Here is a 20,101-nt window from a genome sequence, read left to right as displayed (position 1 = left end):
TCCCTGCTCTAGGGGCGGGGGCAGGGAGGAAAATGTTTGCACTCAGTGTCGGGGCTCCCAGCCCCTCGCCCACCAGGTCCAGGGTCAACTGGTTGGATTTTGCAACAAATTGTTCCTTTTTTTGCCTTCTCTCCTCTCCCAGGAGCCCTCTTCTTGCCCTTTGAACTCCATGTGGTCAGAGTTCTGGGGCCCAGACCCTGGGGGGGAGCCCCTCTGTTCCCATACCCTCTTCTCCAGCTTTGCTGTTGCTCTGCTACCTACTCTCCGCGTCTGAGCCATGGAGGGCCCAGGCTGGCCCCCGTCCCACCCCTTTCTCCCCGCGGAGTGACACTGCGACACGTGGGGGGCCCCCCCACTGTCGGGTGTGCTGGTGGGGGGCTGCAGTGGGTTCTGATGAGCTGCACTTCCTGGTCTGATGAGAGACTGTGGATGCGGCTGGTTCTGGCTGCCGGCCCGCGTTCCCCCGGGGACAGACGTCTCTTCCTGACACTCGGTGCCACTACTTGTGCTCAGGGGCTCGGCCCCTGCCTTCTGCCATGTTTCTCTGGAGTCCTTTTACTTACTTCCCTTGCCCCACTCACAACAAGAGATGCCCCAGAAGTTTCGTTTTTCTTGTTTTCTAGGGGCATCTGTGGTGCGGGGGGCCAGCTGGAGATGCTGTGGTGGGCCCAGCAGGCGGATTTCCTGTCCCTGGGCCCATGCCCTCCGTGCAGGACACGGAGGAGAAGCTGGAGTCGGACTTGCGCTGCCGCCTCTAACGCTGGGTGGGTCAGGCCTCTGACTCCATCTGTGTTTGGAAAGGGCTTGGCCCAGACCCTCTGTACAGACAGCTACAGAGTTCACGTTTCTTCTGGAAGAGCGGAGAGCTGGCAGTCGGAGCCTGGAGGACGGAAGTGGCACCTCGCTGGCATTTATCACTTTTTTTTTCTCTCCTTCTCTTTTTAAAAATAAAACCAGCTTCTGTTCTGAAAATAAAAAAAAAAATACTTGAGACTTGTGACAAGCTTCCTGTGCGGTTTAAGATCGTGCCTGTCCTGGTTTCCCTGCTAAACTCTTAAATGTCACTGTGACATCTGTCATCACTTTGCGGGTCTCTGTTCACATTCTGGGCCCGCCTTGGCTACCTCCTTTCAGGTGGCTGGCAGGCTCTTGAGGAAGTGGCCTCGGGCTTCCTTAGCGGGGCCGTGTCCCCTGTCTCTCAGCCTGAGAGTGACGCCCCTGCTCCTGTCCTTGGCTCCTTCTTTCTGAGAAGAACTTGCCAGTGGGGGAAAAGGCTGAGAAGCCAACTTCACAAGTCCTCTGCCCTCCTGGCACAGGCCAGAAGCAGGAGTCGTTTTTCGGGAAGAGGAGGGGCCGTGCTTGTCTGTTTGTAGCACGGAGAGCTGGGCGGTCTGAGGGGACACCAGTTCTGTGCAGAAAGAAGACAATGGTCGTAGTTCTGCACAGAGAAGGTTGGTGCTGTTCAAGCCTCGAAGCCCAGGCAGCTCTGCCCGTGCCTGCTCAGGCCCACCTGGCCTGCGGAATCTTCCTTACTTACAGGACAGGAGCGCCTATAAGCTTATAGGTGAGAATGGGGTGACATGTGCCGAGACGGTCCTTCCCTCAAGACATGGACGATCGTAACAAGTACGATAGTCACAGGGCAGCAAAGACCATGTCTTCGTGTCTCCCTAAATGCGGTAAGATGACCAATCTATGTTTCTCGTGGCTGAGCTGCTCAAGAGGGAAGGTCGTGTCGGGAGGCTCTAGTCCTGCAGCCAGAGGCCTGGGGTCAGGTGAGCGCGGGGCCTGGCCCCTCCGGGGAGCTTCTCCTCTGCTCCTGAGCCCAGAAGGATGGAGCTGCCTGCGGGAGGCTGCACTGCAGTCAGCAAGGGAACGGGGTCTGAACCACATCCAGCGGCCCGGGGCAGCCTTTGGACTTGGATTCTCCCTTCTCGTCTGGGTCTGGCCTAAATGCAGGGGCAGGTGCCACGCCCCGGGAGTCATGCAGGCCCCCAGTCAGGCCCAGGCAGACTCTCCTCTCAGGCCGTGGAGAGGAAGGAGCCAGGACACTGATTCCTACTAAGGTGTGAACAACTGAAGTTGACTTTGATGGGCAGGGCTGGGCGGGGCCCTCACTGAGCAGGTCTGTGCAGGAAGGCCCCTCCCTTGTTTACCTGGGAGGGGAGACTGCTCCTGCGGAGCGGAGTGCAAAGGCCGCAGACGGAAACCACCTTTGTCGGAAACCACCTTTGTCGTCTGGTTCTGGCTAAAAAGCAGGGGCAGGTAGCCACATCCCTGGAGTCTCGCAGGTGAGCATCTTCTCCCTTCTGCCCGAGGCAGATAAGCAGGAAATGAGTAAAATCCATCACAACAGGTGTTCAGAGGCCCAGCTCAAGCTGCTGAGTAGACATTTAAGTGACGGACAAAAGCCCCTCCAAAACCTGAGGACCTCTGAGGACCTTCCTGAGCAGGAAAGAGAAGCTGGTTCAGAATCAATGTGGCCAGCAACGTCCCAAGGACCTGTTAGCTGTTTTCTCACTAGAGAAAAAGCTGTGGACATCCACACAGATTGTATGGCCAGGGGTCCTCCTGCATCCTTGAGCCCCTTCTGTGAGCTCTGCTTGGTGACGGTCTCGAGGTGTGGGGGTCACAGCTTAGGGGACACTTGTTATCAGAGGGCCTTTCTGGGTGAGGCATGATTTCACTAGCCGTGGTTCAGAATAGCATGGAAAGCGAGACCAGGCCTTATTCACACCTGATGCTCTTGGCGTTTGGGCGATACCTAGTCTGGGACCAGTGTGAGGCTGGGGGCTCCAGGGAAGGAGCAGGGACATGGGCAGAACAAGGGTCGATTACCTGGGGATCTTCCTGACTCTGTTTATATCCACTGTGTCCACACAGGCACACCCACTTATGGAAAGATTAGTGACCACCCAGCGATGGGACGTTAGGGGTTGTGGAGAGATGATTAGGGGGGCTGGGTTTCTTTGGGGAGGAAGAAAAATGTTCCAAAATTGACTATGCTGAAGGTTGCTGAACTCTGAAGTCCCCAAAGCCTTGACTTGTACAGGGTCCGTGGTGAACTGTGTGAGCTGTGAATTGTGTCTCAGTGAAGCCCTGAGGAATAAAAGGCAGCTATGGCGAGACAGGGACCTGGTGGACAGTGACAGCTGGGTCGTCTGACCTCAGGGGCCAGCACAGCAGGAGTCTGAGGTCTGTGGGGAAGGTGGTCCAGGCCGAGAGTGTCTCCCAAGACCAGGCCTGGGACCACAGGGCCAGGACACCCTGCCGCAGGCACCGCCTGGCTCTAGCCATGGAACCCACACTCTGCACGTTGAGCACAAGATGATTGGAAGTGGGGGGATTGTCCTGGAAAGCTGCGTGGGCATCTGCACCCAGCGACGCCCACCCAACATCATCAGGGGATGGCGCCCGGGAGGCTGGAGGCTGGGAGGGCTTGGCTCCTCTGACTTTGTCCACTTGGCTGCTAGAATGGAACACCCGAGACTGCGCAGACTATCAATAGCAGAAACAGACCAGGGCTGGAAGTCCAAGGTCAGGGTGCCAGCAGATTCCGGATTCACAGACAGCTGTCTCGCAGTGTCCTTGCATGGCAGCAGGGGACAGTGTTCTGTAGTGTTTCCTACAAGGGCACTTATCCCATCCATGGGACCCCACCCCACGACCCCCCTCCCTCCTCCCAGAAGCCCTCCCCAACACCATCACACACTGGGGACCAGGTGTCAACCAGGGGATGTGGGGCGCGCGCATGGACGTCAGCCTGTAGCATACCCATGCCTGCTCCTTTGCTCTGCGGGGCTGGTGTGGACCTTGCACTGTCCAGGACCTGGGCCTCAACAGCCTTTTGCTACCAGGCACAACCTCACCACGACAAAGGCCTCTGCAGCCAGAAACCTCCCGACCTCTATAACATGTGACTCAAAGTGACAGCCAGGAACTCTAATCAGAGTTTAAAAATTTATTCACTCTTTTATCAATAAGCTCACTTTCACACACGCACACGAGTACACGCGGTATCTGATTTCTCCTTGAATTTCAGAACCCCCTCCTCCTTGCAGGTGCTTGAAGCTACAGTGGAGGACTCGGGTTCAGGCAAAGAGAACCTAGAGCGACCCCAGCGTGCACAGGGCTGAGTGCTCCTTGTTCTTCTTGAGCCCGGATGCTATAGCCCAGGGGCTCAGCCCGCAACCCTGGAAGAATCCTTGGCCAAAGCTCTCCCACCAACCAAGGCCAGTGGGAGAGGGCCCTGCTGAGGTCATCAGGGCTCAGACACTCACTTCTATCCAGTCTTTCTCCGAAAATGACTGGTGTGTCTGATCTACAGCCTCCTCTGCAGGGAACAGGGCATCCTGGTAAAGTCCCGGCCTTTAGCATCAGGGCCTGATGCCCCAACTCCAGCCTGGCCCCCAGGCCCCCCAAGTTGGGCCCATGCGCTCACCTTCCGCAGCAGGCTCGGTTACACTCTGCCCCACTGCCCTCCTGCCCCAGACTCAGGATTCCAACTGCCCCCTACCCCCAACCGGCACCCCTTCTGTCTCCATGTCTTGCCCCCACTCTGCATGCTGCCCCGACTCTCTCACTAGAGGAGCAGCTCCTTGGTGGTCAGGGCTATACTGGACCCAAGGTAAAGGCCGGAGGGAGGAAAGGCAGACAGTCTGTCCTTTAGCTCCTGGGAATCGGCCAGGGGGTCTCGGGATGGAAGGTGACCACATGGGCACCTGAAGAAAAGCTAAGGGGACACAGTCAAGCTGCTGCTAAGTTGCTTCAGTTGTGTCCAACTCTGCGTGACCCCATAGATGGCAGCCCACCAGGCTCTGCTGTCCCTGGGATTCTCCAGGCAAGAACACTGGAGTGGGTTGCCATTTCCTTCTCCAATGCATGCATGCATGCTAAGTCTCTTCAGTCGTCTCCGACTGTGCGACTCCATAGACGGCAGCCCACCAGGCTCCGCTGTCCACAGGATTCTCTAGGCAAGACTACTGGAGTGGGTTGCCATTTCCTTCTCCAACAGTCAAGCTGGCTACCTTTAAAGATGCGGCCTCACATACGCAAGCCCACATGTGCACACACGCGCTCACTCACCGCCCCGGCTGGGGGAGGGCCCCGAATGGTGGCCCCTCCGGCTCAAGGCCAGGGTTCTTGCTAAGCTCCTGGAAGAAGAGCAGCAGCTGGAGGCTGCGCAGGCTCTCCAGGCCCTGGGGGGACAGTGGCTGCCCCCCGTCCTCCTCTCCAACTCCCTCCCCGTCGTCGTCGTCGTCATCGTCGGGGGGCTGCGGGGAGCTCCTGGAGATGTAGCCCTGGTCCGATTGCACAGACCGCCGCTGCTCCTCCTCGGGGGGCGTGAGCACATCCTGGAGGCTGGGGCTCTGCTGCGGGGGCGGGAGCCGTCCCATGGGGAGGAAGAGGACGCTGTTCCGCCGGGGACCCTGGCTCCCCAGCAGCGGGCAGGCCTCGTCTCCCTCCACCAGGGCCAGCCGGCCAGCGCCGCTGCCCACCTCCTGTGGGACGGGCTCCACTACCTGAGTCCGAGGGGCCCTGTCCACCGGGACCACCATGGTCTGGAGCGTTGGGGCTGCCGGCTGCCCCGGGGCCTGAGGTTGGGGCTCCAGCCGTGCCACGCCGCCCCCTCCTTCCCCGGCGAGGAGCAGCTCCACCAGCAGGTGATCCTGGGAAGTGGGCTCCCGCACCAGCGGCTCCTGCCGGACGATCCCTCCTCCGGGCATCGGCTCCTCCTCGAAGGCCTCCTCGTCCAGGGACTGGAAGTCCTGGCCGTCCGCCGAGCGGAGGTTCTCCAGTTCGAACCAGTCCGGGCGCTGGGCCTGCCAGCGGCGGAAGCGCTGCACGGCCTCGCAGAGCTGCCGGCCGCTGGGGCTCTGCAGGTAGTTCTGGGCCGCTAGCGCCCCCACGCGGTGCATGCGGCCCGGCCCGAACATCTCCAGGTCCTGGATGCGGAAGTAGACCTCCTCGAACCGGTCCATGAGCGCATAGCGGGAGGTGATGTTGAACAGGTCGGGTACGTCCGCCTCACAGCTGATGTCGCTGAAGTAGCAGACGATGTAGGTACCAAAGCAGGCCGGCCTCTTGAAATCCGGCAGGATCATGTTCATGGCCGCTGTGAACAGGTCCCCCGCCGGCTGCCCGCGGTCACAGCGGAGCTGCATGGCGGCGGCATCCTCCCAGCCAAGCATGGCCTGCCACTTGGCCCGGGTGCCTCGGGAGCACAGGACGACGATCTTGGAGTTGCTGTCCGCCACTTCCTGCTTCTGGCGCCCCACCCAGGTCATGACTCCTACCTCCGAGATGGCCTGCTCCTCCAGCAGGTCCAGGGCCACTTCGGTGCCACACACGGTGAGCAGGAACTGGGCGAACTTGAGGACCACGTCCACGTAGAGGGGGTGGTCTGCAGAGTAAACGATCCAGACCTTCCTGGGCTTCAGGGGCGGGGGGCTCAGGCTGATGGCAGTGGGCAGGATCTCTGGGGGAAATAAGGAAACCAGCATGTGGTTTCAGGCGTTTCAGTGCTGACCACACATCACAGGCCTGGCCGGCTGGTGAGGGACATTAAACAGGCTGAGTTTGGCTCCCGAGCCCAAGAAATGCAGCTAAGATCCCAGAAGATGCCTGAGGCAGTTGCCAGGCTGCACTGGCTGCCTGGAAAATAGCCTGTGCCTTCAAGGAAAAGAGTGTCTCTCACTTTCCTACCTGGCCTGCACCCTACACATTAGTTAAGAATTAGCTTTTCTTCAAGACACCAAGGCCTATCTCTGGCATGGACACAGCTGCTCTCCAGGGGCCCTGACCTTCCTTTCTTGTTCAGGGATTAGCCTTGAGCCCAGCCCCCCTGCTACTTGAGGTCCCTCCGTCTGGGGCTAGAGGTGGGTCCCCAGCAGGTGACATCTCCCGAGGGACAGGAACTGACCCGGGAGCTCCTCCAGGCCAATGTGAACAGCCTCCCCCTAAAGCCAGGCTGCCCAAACCAGGAGTGCCCACCTGTGTCTTTGGTGCCATCTTCATGTTTTCCTTGACGGAACCCTGAAAGGAAAGGAAAGGCCAGAAGGACTGCTCCAGAAGTGTCCGTGCAGGCGGCACAGGTTTTACAAGACCGTCTCCCGACCACGGGAGGGGCTGAGGAGCACCTCCTAGCTGCTCTGGGCCTTGGCGGGGAGACCGCGTCTCCCACGACTGCTGTGTGACCTGGGGGAGGTACCGATGTCTCTGAAGCTCGGTTTCTTCCTCTGTGAAATGGGTCTGTGGGTTAAGTGCCCGGCTCATCCAACATACCCACCAGTTGGGTCAGAAGTATTCAGCACTACTGACTGGGCTGGGGCCCCCAGAATGGTGCCTAGGAGGTTACAACCTGAGTGACCGCCCCCAAGCAGACTCCCCTTTCAAGGAAAGCCCATCCCCCAGACCTGTCCTTGCAGGAGGCACATGCCTTCCGAGACATCTCTGGAAGTGGTGACCCCAGACCCTTTGCGGCATCTTTGTATTCTGAAGGTGATGCGGGGATCCAATGTCCTTAGGTGACCTCCCCTCCTCGACCCAGTGAGGGACCCCATGGTGTGGGGCTGACTCCCTGGAGCCACACGGAGGCCAAGAGGGCATATGGCACCTGACTTCTTCAACCCCCACCTTTGGGCTGCTTCCAAGAACCATGAGGTCCTTCCCTCGCCCCAAGGAGCGGGCGCTTCAGGAAAAGGTCAGATGTGTGGCTCAAGAACAGCCTCCTGACCCCTGGAAAGACCCGGACGCTGGACCCTCCCAGGGACCCTTTGGGGAAGGACCCTCTCGACAGGCCTCACACCTGGCTTGGTGATCTTCCCCTGCACCAATCGTGGTCACAGAGGGAACAGCCACCCAGATCAGGGTCATGGAGGGGCAGGAAGAGGCCAACCCCCACCTGGGAGATCCATGTTCCCTCCTGCTTGGAACATGGCCAGAGTGGGCCTGAGGTGGGGGACTGATACTTATTAACAGCCTGCAGGGCTGAGGGTGCGGGGTTCTGAGCACAGACTTAGGGCTGGCGCGGGGAGAAGGGTCTGGGAAGAGGGAGGGGGAGACTGGAAACCCCAGGTGGGCTGCAGCCCCGCCCTTACCTGGTAGCCGCCAGGTCATGCAGAGGATGAGCAGGATGACGGAGCCCACAAGCAGGATGGAGAGGCCTGTGATGAACACAGACACCCACAGGGGCGTGTGGTCTGTGGCGGGAGGGTGGTGTGAGTGGTATGACACCCTGGGGCCCCGCCCACTGCCCACCTCGGGAGTCTTCGCTGCTGTGCCAGCCCTGGCACCTGGCCCACTGCCCACCCCAGGTGTCCTCTCTGCTGTGCCAGCCCTGGGGCACCGTCCACTGCCCACCCCGGGCTGCTCCCCTGGGCTGTCTCCTCATGCAGCCTGACCCCACACCACACTAGGCAGGGACCTCTCCCTGGCCCCTGAGGCACCTCAGCCTTGAAAGAGTCAGCCTTACCTTCAGCAGCGTCTGTAAGGAGAACAGGGATAGACTTTCAGTTGTCAGCAGTCATAGTGCACAGTACATAGTACACACTTAGTACATAGTATATAGTACCCAGAACCAAGTATGTAATACTTAGTGCACAGTACATAGTACACAGTAAAATATACTGAGTACTATATAGTACACAGTATCTATACTATGGTGCATAGTACCCAGTACTTAGTACATAGCACACAGTACTATAGTGCATAGTGCCCAGCACATAGAGCTTAGCACTTAGTACACAGTACCTATACTATAATGCACAGTCCACAGTACTATAGTATGTAGTACCTAGTACCCAGTACTAGTCAGATAGTACTATGACTCAAGAGTTTGTGAGAACTAAAAGCAGACACGTTAGAGCACTTTGCTCACTCAGTACATGGTGTTAACTGTAACTATGACAATAAAGAGTCCCCAATTTTCCAGTCACAGAAATTGAAGATCAGAAAGGCTCAGTGCTTTTCCCAAGGTCACACAGCTAACGAAAGTCAGCGAGGAGTCCAATCTGGAGTCTCTCTCTAAGGCTGCACGACACAGGCCTGGACAACTGCCCCTTGCCCCCCTGGACCGGGTCACGGTGCAGTTTGGGCTGCTGACCTTCGCCCACCCTCCTTCCATGTGACCCCTGGCAGCCGTGCGTCCCACCTGGGGTGAGCGGGACCTCTGGGCAGGGCACGGACACTGAGTGTCGGAGGCAGTCGTTGAGGCAGCTGCTGAAGAAGGGCTGGATCTGCGAGGCAGAATGTGGGGAGGAGAGGCTGGGGGGACACAGGCCCACCAAGAACCCACCGGCCCCTCCAGGATGTCTCCATGGCTGCCAGGCGGTGGCCCGTCAGTGGGAGGGGGCAGAGGACCTCGCTTGGGCGAGGCTGGTGGCTGGGCAGGAAATCCCCAGGCGGTAGCGGTGCTGGGTCCAGGGGAGCATGACCCCCAAGCTGCCTCCCTGCCCTTCGCCCACCCTGGCCTGCCCTGCTTCCCACCTGCACATGGTGCCGGCAGCACCAGCTGGAGTCCGGCAGGGTGATCGTGATGTGGCAGTGCTGCTGGGCGGCTTCCTGTGAGGACTGCAGGGCGGAGGGACAGTGAGGCCCCGGCTGGGATGCGCCCCGGGGGCCCCCTTCCTGGGGAGAAGGGCTGCAGGTCCGGCTCCAGGAGGAGCGCCCGTCCCCAGGACTGCATCCCCAGGACTGCATCCCCAGGACCGCATCAGACGCCCGGGCCACCGGGGATCAAGGGATAGACGCATGTGTCCTGCAGCGGCCCCACCCTGGCTCTGTCTTACTCCCTACCTTGACCCCCCCTTGTCCTCATGCCCACATTATACAGTCTTCAAATCCTCTTTGCAATCATGAAATTAACGAAGCAGAAAGAGGACCAGGAGAATGTGGGGGAGGGGAGGACAGACGGCTGGGTGCTCCTGTCAGCTGCAAGAGCAACTGCATACCAGCCACACGCAGCCACACACTAGCCGTACACCAGCCACACTCCAACCGCACACCAGCCACATGCCAGTCACACACCAGCCACACACCCCCCTCACGCCAGCCACTCTCCAACTGCACACCAACTTCACTTCTGCACACACAGGAAAGGAGGTCACATGCTCTAAACCCAGCCCAAGTGCCTGGCCCTCGAGGATGGAGAGGGTGCTCTGGGCCAGGCTGATGGGTTAGGAAAGCGGCAGGGAGGGCAGTTACCACGGGCAGGTCGACGACATGTCGGAAGCAGCTCTGGTTCTCCGCGTGCGGGAAGCTTTGCAGCAGGACCTGGTAACTGGTGGACTCGTTCCACGGGGTGAAGCTCAGCCGCAGCTGGTGGGCCTCGAGGGTCTCCACGGTGATGTTGGGGTCCCACAGGCTGCCTGTCCCACGGGGCACAATGTGACCGGGAGTCGAGGGGGGAGTGCCGAGTGTGCTTGCATGTGTGCATGCTTGTGTATCTGCGTGCATGTGTGTGTGACCCAAGTAAAGCTCCCACACGATCGCCCCCATGGTTACCTGAGCTCACGCATGGCGTGGTGTCCTTCATCCTGGGGTCATCGCAGTCTGTGGACCGGGGAGAAGTGCAACCGTCAGCCCCTGCCTTGGAGAGCTCATCTTACAGAACCTCCAACGCCAGAGGTATCAACCGTCTGCTTTCTGGGAGCCTGTCCAAAGGTGACCCCTTCAGAGGAGCCCCAGAATGGACACTGCCACAGGACAGAGGCCCTAGGCCTGGGGCGTCCCTGGCCATCTCACCACTCATCCCTCTAGAAACTTCCAGATCCAGGCAGAAGCCACCTCCCCAGACTTGCTCTGGGACTGAGGGGTCCTGGTCTACTCCTGTTCCCCCTCTCTGGGGGCTCCCTCCCTGGACCTGCTTTTGCCCTTCAGGGGAGATGGGCTTTGTCCCTCTCGGCAAATGGTGACGTTTCCCCAACTTTCACATATGCTCATGGGATTCTTGGCTTCAGCCCTGTCTGGGGTGGGCCTGGGAAGCTGCATTTCTGACAAGTTCCCAGGTGATTCCATGGCACTGCCCACCCAGGGACCCTGTGAGGACCGCTCCCCCAGAGACGGCTTCTTGGCCCCCCATTTCCTTGACTGCAGCATTTTTATTGGTTTAAGAGGACATGACAGGCGTGAATCACTGTGAGCGACAGGGGCTGAGTCAGTCCGCTTTAGGGATGGGGGGCTAGGAGGGGAATCCGGGAGTGTCATTCATTTGACAAATACTTATTTAGCCCCTAGTACGTGCCAGGTGCTGTGTGAGGCCTGGGAGATATAGCCAGGAGTGAGACGAAGTCCCTGCCCTCCGGGGATGCCATTCCAGCTGGAGGGACCATAGAAGGAAACTGTGATATCATGTCACAACTATGTCAAGATGTTGGCATGTTAGGAACGGGGAGTGACATAAAAGGGGAAACAAAGCTGGGTGAGCAGAACATGCATGCACATGTCTGTGTGCATGCATGTACGTGAGTGAATTTCATGCACACGCACATCTCTGTGTATACATGGGTGCATGTGTGTGCATGTTTTGTGTGTGCAAGGGGTGCTCCAGCAATGTGGATGGCCTCAGGAAGCATTTCCCAATCGCCTCCCACACACAGGGCCATTCACAAAGGTCTGGAGGCTGTCCAGGTGGGTGTAAGGCCCAGGCCATGTCCTCCAGGGGCTGGGCATTCAGGTGCTCTTGGCTCCAGACAATGAGAAAGGTGGACTGTGGCAGAGACTCCGGGGAGGACAGAGATGAACCCGGAGGTGCAGATGCATCAAATGCTGTTTTGGAAGATGAGCCTGGCAAGCCTCCCAGGAGGAGGGAGCAGGGGAAGAGGGACTGGTGCCAGATACATGCAGGTGGGACATGGCAAGAGTGAGGAGCCAGGGCTCGGATGGGGTGGGGAGTGAGGCCACAGCTCTCTCAGGAGAGGCCTGTCTTCCCGACACTTTCTGGGCAGGAAATGCCAGACGAAGGACTCGGTTCCCATAAAACTACTGGGGTCTTGGGCCAACACTAAGTTGGTGCCACAGAGAATGGACTCCACCTTAGGGAGTGGAGGCTGCAGCCCCTCACCAAGGAGCCCCAGTCTTGTACCTGTTTGTCCCGTGGGTTCCACAGGCTGACCACAGAGTGAGAGGTGAAGGGCAGGCTGGGGGTTGCTCTTACCGGGCACCAGGAAGTTTCTGGATTGGTGGTTTGGGTCCCCGTCAGGGATGGGCTTAGGCAGGTGGTGGACGGTCACCTCGTACTCCTCTCCGGGTTCTACCACGAAGTGGTTGAAGGCAAATCGCCACTAGGAGACAGGAGGAGGGGAGGTCAAACGGTCACAGCTCTTACCTGAGCCCAAAGATCTCACCTGCCCCTGAAGGATCCATCAATACAGGGAGAGAACAACCACGGCGCAAGCTCCCAAGTCAGAGGCATTGTGACCCTGTTCTGTGTTTCTTCTGGTCTTCCTGCCTGTTTAACATCACCTGGCTCTGGCCTCATCAGGAGACAGCAGGGCCAAAGGCAAGAGAATGTAGGGGTGGTTGAAGGTACCCCTCCCCCATCAGTCCTCTCCAACTCCAGGGCTGCAGGCTGCTGGGACCCAGGGGCAGCTAAAGACCCTTGTTACATGGCTCTGCCCCATGGAAGGGAAAGCAGGGTCTCTGGAGCACGAATATACAGTGGGAGGCTACGAGGTCCCCCGTCCACCCCCTGGGCCTGATGGCATCGTTGTTGCTCAAACTTTTTCTGGCCAACAAACAAAAAAGTTTGTTGCTCCAACTTTTTCTGAGACTCACTGACTCCAGCTTCCCTGGTGGACCGCTTTGGGTCCCTGGTCCCTCCATCCTCCCGGCAGTAGTTTGGGGGTCCCATCCTCACTAAACACAGGACAGGGGATCTGTCTTTGCTGCTTGTGTTACTGGGAGCTCTGCCTGTGGCCACTTCTCAGTCGTAAATCGGCGGAATTGAGACAAGCCTGCGTCAGGATCAACTGGACGGCTTGTCACCACCAACTGCTGCCATTTGAACACTCCAGCCTCTGGTTCAGGAGGTCTGGGGGTACCTGGAACCTGCATTTCTAGCAATCCCCAGGTGTTGCTGCCGGGCTTGGGACTACACACTGGGAATCAGCGCTTTGACCAAGCTAAACATGAACCCATTCTGGCTCTGAGCAATAGAAGGGCCAGAAACTGCACTGGAAACCATGGCTGCTCCGCGCTGGGCAGAGCCGCTCCTCCTGGAGGAGACCCTGGCTGACGGTAGACGCCGGCCAAGGAAGCCGCCTTCCCAACAACAAGCCGTGACATGAGATTGGGAGGAAGAGTGGGGTGCATGCGTGTATGTGCATGTAGGTATGTGTGCGCACACCACTCCCCACAGTCACCACCGCCCACCCTGGTGGGACTCTTACCCGCTTGTAATGATGCCTCAGTGTGGTCAGAAACTCAAACCTGACACACAGACGCTCGTTGGTGTTCAGCTGCAGGATGGACAGCTCCGCCCCCTCCAGGTAGAGGACGCTGGCTGGAGGTCGAGGGAGAAGAGGCGCACAGGTGAGACCAAGGATGGCTAGCTGCCGGGGTGGGGGGGGTGGGGGGGTCATTTCCTGTCCGCTATGCGTGCCGTCTATCCCCTGCTTCCTGCTCCTTCCAGCTCCCTCTGGGCTGGGTTAGCCGCTGCCTCTGGGCAGCTACCCCTCGCTGGAGAGGGACGAGGATGTTTTACCCTGGGCCAAAAGTGAAAGCTTTGCAGATTTGTGGCTAGGCTGCTGGGGACACTGACTGTGGGTATCAGAGGGGGGTCCTCGACCTTGAGGACGTAGCATGAGCCTCAGCAAGGGACTCACCCGGCCATCCACAGGCCTGGGCACCCTCGTCACCCACTTTTCCCAGGAGTGCACACAGCTCGACCCCCAAGAGGTTGGGGTGGGGTGGGGTGCTGTCAGAAGGGCCAGCCTGCAGTCAGACGGTTCATGATCAGACGTGTTTTCCAGGGTGATGAAGATTTGGGGCTGAAGAAAGGCCTTCCGTGGAGGATGGTGGGTTAACATCTAGAACTCTGAAAAAGGACTCACTGCCTGAAACTGACGGGTCCTTTCTCTGAACTGGCCCTCATGTCTGAGCACAGGGTCAGGAGCCCAATTCTGAGTCTGATGGGAGGGCTGGGAGGCCCAGTCTGTGGACCCACCCAGAGGTGGGCAGCACCCCAAACGCTCACTCACCATCAGTCTGCAGCGTCCACTCGATGTGAACCACGGGAAGCAGGTGTCCTTGCTGCGTGCTGGCGAAGCGCAGCTGGGTCTGCACGTTTTTTGGGGATGAGGGGGTGAGGTTCCGAGGATGGATCCAGCTGTCATCCAGGCAGGTACCTGGGAGCAGGAGAGGCAGAAATCAGAGGCTTGTGGGCTCTAAGGGACAGAGGTGCAGCCCAAAGAGGATGCCTGGCAGGGTCCAGGAGTCTTCACGGTCAGGCCATGACCCCAAGACCAAAACTGGGCTCACAGCTTTCTTGATGCCCTTCGGGGGTCATGGCGAAGCTCTGACATTACAGGAGAGATGACAAAGCACGCCTGTGGCTTTGAGGTGAAGCAGTGGTTGGATGTGGGCAGGAGACAGGGGGCAGCTCTAAGAGTTGCTCTGTTTTTATGTGTTGGGTCCCTAATGAGCACGGACTCCTGAACGGTGCGCCTCCTCCTTGAATTAAAACACAAAACAAGATTCCACCCCAGATATTGCACACTGCAGACTGATAGCTCTGGCTAAAGGGTCGTACTGTAGACTCGCCAGGTCGTATTGCAGTGCCCCAGAGAATTCTTCCAAATCCCTGATGACAGGAGCAGCCCTGAGTCTTAGGGGTCCTCCCACTGGGGACTGGGTCCATTGTCAACTCGGTATGGGATCAGCGCCGCATCAGGGCAACTCAAGAAAAGGAAAAACCGTGACTTACTGTTCTTGACTGTGCAGTTCAGCCCCTGCGGAAAAGAGAAGCAGGTAATTACAGCTGAGAAAGAACTCAGATCTGCCAGCCGGGCTATGGTGTCCCCGGGCTCACACTCAAAAATGAAACGCACGCGCCTTCCCTCTCACTTTTGGGGCCACTCCTGGGGGGACCATATTTCCCCCTTACTTTGCTCTCCTGACAACTGAGGAGATGCAGGGTGAGTAGTGGGCACAAGACATGGCAAAAGGAACTGTTTTTTTCTCAGTGGCTTTAGGAGCTGGGCGTCATCTGAACCTCGTTTCCTGTCTTGAGCTCAGGACGCTGGCAGCCAAGCCAGAGACAAGACCTCCAGGTTTCCACATCTGGGAGGCCACGGTCACCACCAGCCTGACCCCTATGGTAAGTCCAGCATTAATCCACACACCCTGTTCCACAGGGCATCCAATCAGCTTTTAGAACCTCAGGCTTGAATATTTTCAGATAACCAACAGAGTACCAGATTTGTATGAAAATAGGTTAAAAAAAATCTTCAACTTAAAAGAATGCTCTTGGAGGAAATAAGATGATGCTGGGAGCAGAATAAATTAAAATTACAACGGTCTCAAAGAAATAAGAGAGGACACTGTATTCATATGACAGGGACAGGGTACTATGGAAAAATGAACAAGCAGAAATAAAAACGAACCTTCAAAGTGAAGAAGAACTAAAGAGCCTCCTGATGAAAGTGAAAGAGGAGAGTGAAAAAGTTAGCTTAAAACTCAACATTCAGAAAACTAAGATCATGGCATCTGGTCCCATCACTTCATGGCAAATAAATGGGGAAACAGTGGAAACAGTGTCAGACTTTATTTTTTTGGGCTCCAAAATCACTGCAGATGGTGACTGCAGCCATGAAATTAAAAGATGCTTATTCCTTGGAGGGAGAGTTATGACTAACCTAGACGGCATATTAAAAAGCAGAGACATTACTTTGTCAACAAAGGTCCATCTAGTCCAGGCTATGGTTTATCCAGTAGTCATGTGTGGATATGAGAGTTGGACTATAAAGAAAGCTGAGTGCCGAAGAATTGATGCTTTTGAACTGTGGTGTTGGAAAAGACTCTTGAGAGTCCCTTGGACTGCAAGGAGATCCAACGAGTCCAACCTAAAGATCACTCCTGGGTGTTCACTGGAGGGACTGATGTTGAAGCTGAAACTCCAATACTTTGGCCACCTGATGCGAAGAGCTGACTCATCTGAAAAGACCCTGATGTTGGGAAAGATTGAGGGCGGGAGGAGAAGGGGACGACAGAGGATGAGATGGTTGGATGGCATCACAGACTCAATGGACATGAGTTTGGGTAAACTGCGGGAGTTGGTGATGGACAGGGAGGCCTGGCGTGCTGCGGTTCATGGGGTTGCAAAGAGTTGGATACAACTGAGTGACTGAACTGAACTGAACTGAACTGAATAAGAACTAAAGAGCCTCTTGATGAAAGTGAAAGAACAGAGTGAAAATGTTGACTTAAAGCTCAGCATTCAGAAAATAAAGATTATGGCATCCGGTCCCATCACTTCATGGCAAATAGATGGGGAAACAGTGAGAGACTATTTTTTTGGGCTCCAAAATCACTGCAGATGGTGACTGCAGCCATGAAATGATCATGACCAACGTAGATAGCATATTAAAAAGCAGAGACATTACTTTGCTGACAAAGGTCCATCTAGTCAAAGCTATGGTTTTTCCAGTTGTCATGTATAGATATGAGAGTTGGACTGTAAAGAAAGCTGAGAGCTTAAGAATGGATGTTTCTCCAATTGTGGTGTTGGAGAAGACTCTTGAGAGTCCCTTGGACTGCAAGGAGATCCAACCAGTCAATCCTAAAAGAAATCAGTCCTGAATACTCATTGGAAGCTGAAGCTCCAATACTTTGGCCACCTGATGTGAAGAGCCGACTCATTGGAAAACACCCTGATGCTGGGAAAGAGTGAGGGCAGGGGAAGGGGATGACAGAGGGTAAGATGGTTGGATGGCATCACCGACTCAGTGGACATGAGTTTGAGCAAGCTCCGGGGGATAGTGAAGGACAGGGAAGCCTGGTGTGCTGCAGCCCGTGGGGTTGCAGAGAGTTGGACACGACTGAGCGATGGAACAACAACAGGACCAGAACACTGTTTATGAGCTTATGGACAGCACCACATCAGACCTCCTGCACAAACCTAGAAGGGGACGCCCACGATGATGAAGACGGTGGTAGTGGTAGTGGCCAGTGTTCCCTGAGCTCTCCTGGGCCAGGCATCAATAGCACTTTGTATGGAGATCTCATTGAATCTACAACAGTTCTATGAGGTAGGTACCATCACCCCCTCACCACAAAAAAAATACATATTACAAATTTTTTAATTTATTTATTTTTGGCTGCACTGGGTCTTTGTTGCTATGAGCTGGCTTTCTCCAGTCGTGGCGAGCGGGGGGCTACTCTCAGGTTGCGGCGGGCGGGCTTCTTTTGCTGAGGAGCACCAGCTCCCTGGCTAACTCCGAGCAGCTGGCATCAGCTGTTGGTCTCTCCACCCATCGCTGCCTCTTGGGCAGAGTTGGTTGTCATTCACCTGCTCACCCTCCCCTTCCTCTTTTCAGTCCGCAAACATCTGTCAGCCCCCACAACCTGTGCCTATGGCACTGGGCTGTAGGTGGTGAAGTCAGGCTGCGAAGCCAGGTCCTCTGAGGTCAAGTCAGTAAGTGGTGCTCCATCCATGGAAGCGCCAGTGGAGGGACAGAAATCTGGGGGGCCTAACCCCTCTCTTTTCAGGGGAGCCAGCTGGCAGTGGGGTCCTGTTCTCTGGCCAGGTGTACAGGAGGCAGAGGGAAGGCAGAGCCTGGCAGGTGTAGACAAACTGCCCAGGGTCCCTCTCCAGCCCCCTCCCCAACATCAAGCCAAGCCCCTTCTCCGGGTGAGCAACTGAGGCCAAGCCCTTTCAGCCCAGCTCAGCAGAGACCCTCCCTCATTTGTAGCTGCTTCTCCCACTTTCCTGCAACACAGACCTCCCACTCTTCATCCTGCCCACCCTTGGGCCTTGGCCTCCCTCTCTTGAAATGCTCCAGACTCTTTCTTGGAGGGCTGCCCAAGTGCCCTCTCTGCAGGAAGGGCACCTGGGCAGCAGGAGCTTCTCTGTTCCCTGGAACTCCATAGCTCCTGGCTGACAGAGGCTCCTGCTCCGGGCTGACTTCTGTGATTTACTGCCCCAACATCCGGTTATCAGCGGGTGTGTCTTTGTTGTTTCAGGACCTTGTATTTTGCAGGCGGCCAGCAAAAGGCCATCTAAAAATGAACTGAGTCCCAGACAGCAAAGTCCCCAAGTAGGACCTGCTGAGCGGGTCCCCTGCTCTGCCCAAGGAGTAGGGGGTCACAAGGACCTTTCCCAACATCATTCATGTTTTATTTATTTTTTTTAAAAGAGAGATTCTGCTCAACAGTCACTGACCTTTCACCCTCTTATGAATCCTCTGCAACATTAGATAGGGAGAAATACCCCTTTGGTTGTTCCACATCCTCTGACTCAGATAAGGAATGTCATTTCTTAGGGTCAGAGGTGAAGGGGAGGGGGCCGAGGAGCGGCGGAAGAGGGCAGCGCGCGGCCAGCACCATCTGTCTCTTTTCCCTTAAGACGGGCCTCCACCACAAGGCCACTACCCGGCGGCGGGCGTGGGCGAGTCGCTTCCTGTGGGCACAGCGGGCAACTGACGGGTGCCTACGGCCCCGCGGGACTCTAGACGCGGGAGGGCGGTGGGGGCCGGAGGGGGCGCCCTCCGGAAGGTCTGCGCGGTGCCCAGCGCTCGCCCGGAGGGGTCATCGGGCTGCCCTTACAACTCTCCCCGGAAGCTGCCCCACAGACCCCGGGCTCGTGCGCCAGACGCTGCGGCCGCGGGGTACCCTGGGCGCCGGCTCGGGGGGAGGAGGGGTGGTCTCCCGGGGTTGGCACCGGGTCCGGTCCCACCTCGCCCTCCTTAGGCCCTGCCTCCGGCCGGCGCGCCTCCCCCAAGTCCTTCCCCGAGTTTGGGGCTCCCCCCGGAGGCGCCGCCGGGACTCCTGCCCAGGTTGTGCAACCCGCGCCGCGCGATCTTTCCCAGCAAACTCCGTCTCTTCCCTGGCTCGCAGCGCAACTCCTGACGCTCCGCGTGTCCTGCCCAGGGAGGCCCGCTCTTGTGCCCAAGCCTCCGAACCCCCGAAACCCCGCGACTCCGACCCCGGCCCCTGGCCGCCTGCCCGACCGACAGCATCCTCGGCTACCCCTACCCTCCACCCCCACCCCCCGGGACGCGTCCGATCTCACCTCCTGGGAACACACAGGCGCCGGGTGGTCCAAGAGCCTCGGGGAGGCGAGACCGAGGCCCGGCGGGCGCAGGAGCAGGAGGAAGAGTAGGAGTGACGGCCCCGGCGGGGACCCGAGGAACACGCGCGGCCGGCGGCGTGGAGCCCCCATGGCCCCGGCCCTTAGCGGAGGGCTCGAGGCCGGGCTGGGGGCGCAGCGAGGGCGCGCCCCGGGGATCCCCTCGGCTGAGTTCCGAGTCGTTCTCCCGCGCCTGCTTCCGGCTTCCAGCCCTTCCCGGGGCGGGCCTAGCAGAGGGGAGGTCTCGGCCGGGACAGTCCTTCCGCGTGTCCCTCCCCGACGTGCGTCCCAGGTGCGCCCTCCTCCCGGGCTCCGCCTCGCGCTCCTCCCCGCGCTCCGCCCCAACTCCTCCCCGGCTCCTCCCGGGCTCCTCCTTGCGCTCCTCCCTGGATCCTCCCCGCGCTCCTCCCGCCGCGTCTGCCCCCTGAACCCCCGTCAGGCGTCTCCTGCGCTCCGCCTCGTCCGACTCCTATATTCCATCTCCGCTTTTATCGTCAGGCCGTAAAACTATTTTAATATCTGCCCCTTGCTCTCGCCTCCGGTCTTACTCTTCTTCTTCTCCGTCAGAGGAAGTTCTTTTTCTCAGTTCCCTCTCTCTGTACCCGCACCTTCTCCCTGGATTGCTTTCCTGGCTTTTCCTCTCCCTTCTCCAGGCCGGGACCGCTCCGCGCTCCGACTGCACGGGGGTCCCAGACCAGGTCGGGGCCCTGGGCCTCCTGTGTTCGCAGCGATGCGCTGAGCCCGCGTGTTCGCCAGAGACCCGCTCCAAGTCTGCTGCTGAGAGTCCGCAGAAGGTGTCCTTCCTTCCTCCTGAGA

The 20,101-nt window shown here is 57.9% G+C and overlaps 1 protein-coding gene across 1 annotated transcript; it reads right to left on the bottom strand.

Moving 5' to 3' along the window:
* Positions 1-3,946: 3,946 nt before the first annotated feature.
* On the bottom strand, positions 3,947-19,543 carry IL17RA (interleukin 17 receptor A). Its single transcript, XM_065943218.1, has 13 exons — positions 19,229-19,543; positions 14,924-14,948; positions 14,199-14,345; positions 13,389-13,501; positions 12,155-12,281; positions 10,504-10,551; positions 10,204-10,367; positions 9,487-9,570; positions 9,152-9,236; positions 8,474-8,485; positions 8,100-8,201; positions 6,994-7,035; positions 3,947-6,478 (listed from the first exon to the last, which is right to left on the bottom strand). The coding sequence occupies exons 1-13, from the start codon at positions 19,376-19,378 to the stop codon at positions 5,082-5,084; spliced, it is 2,496 nt and encodes an 831-aa protein (XP_065799290.1). The 5' UTR covers positions 19,379-19,543; the 3' UTR covers positions 3,947-5,081.
* Positions 19,544-20,101: the final 558 nt, after the last annotated feature.

The sequence above is a fragment of the Muntiacus reevesi genome, chromosome 1 (genome assembly GCF_963930625.1).
Source record: "Muntiacus reevesi chromosome 1, mMunRee1.1, whole genome shotgun sequence".
NCBI classification, from domain to species: domain Eukaryota; kingdom Metazoa; phylum Chordata; class Mammalia; order Artiodactyla; family Cervidae; genus Muntiacus; species Muntiacus reevesi.
The sequence above is the reverse complement of the archived record's forward strand: the minus strand, read 5'-3'. Positions and strand labels throughout refer to the sequence as shown.

Bases quoted from the DNA above. Each gene is read 5' to 3' on its own strand.
- IL17RA (XM_065943218.1), bottom strand. From the start codon at position 19,378: ATGGGGGCTCCACGCCGCCGGCCGCGCGTGTTCCTCGGGTCCCCGCCG. The intron at 13,502-14,198 runs GTGAGTGAGCGT...CTCGACCTCCAG, and splicing joins GTGGACGCTGCAGACTGATG to CCAGCGTCCTCTACCTGGAG. The intron at 12,282-13,388 runs GTAAGAGTCCCA...CCTGTCTCCTAG, and splicing joins TGAGGCATCATTACAAGCGG to TGGCGATTTGCCTTCAACCA.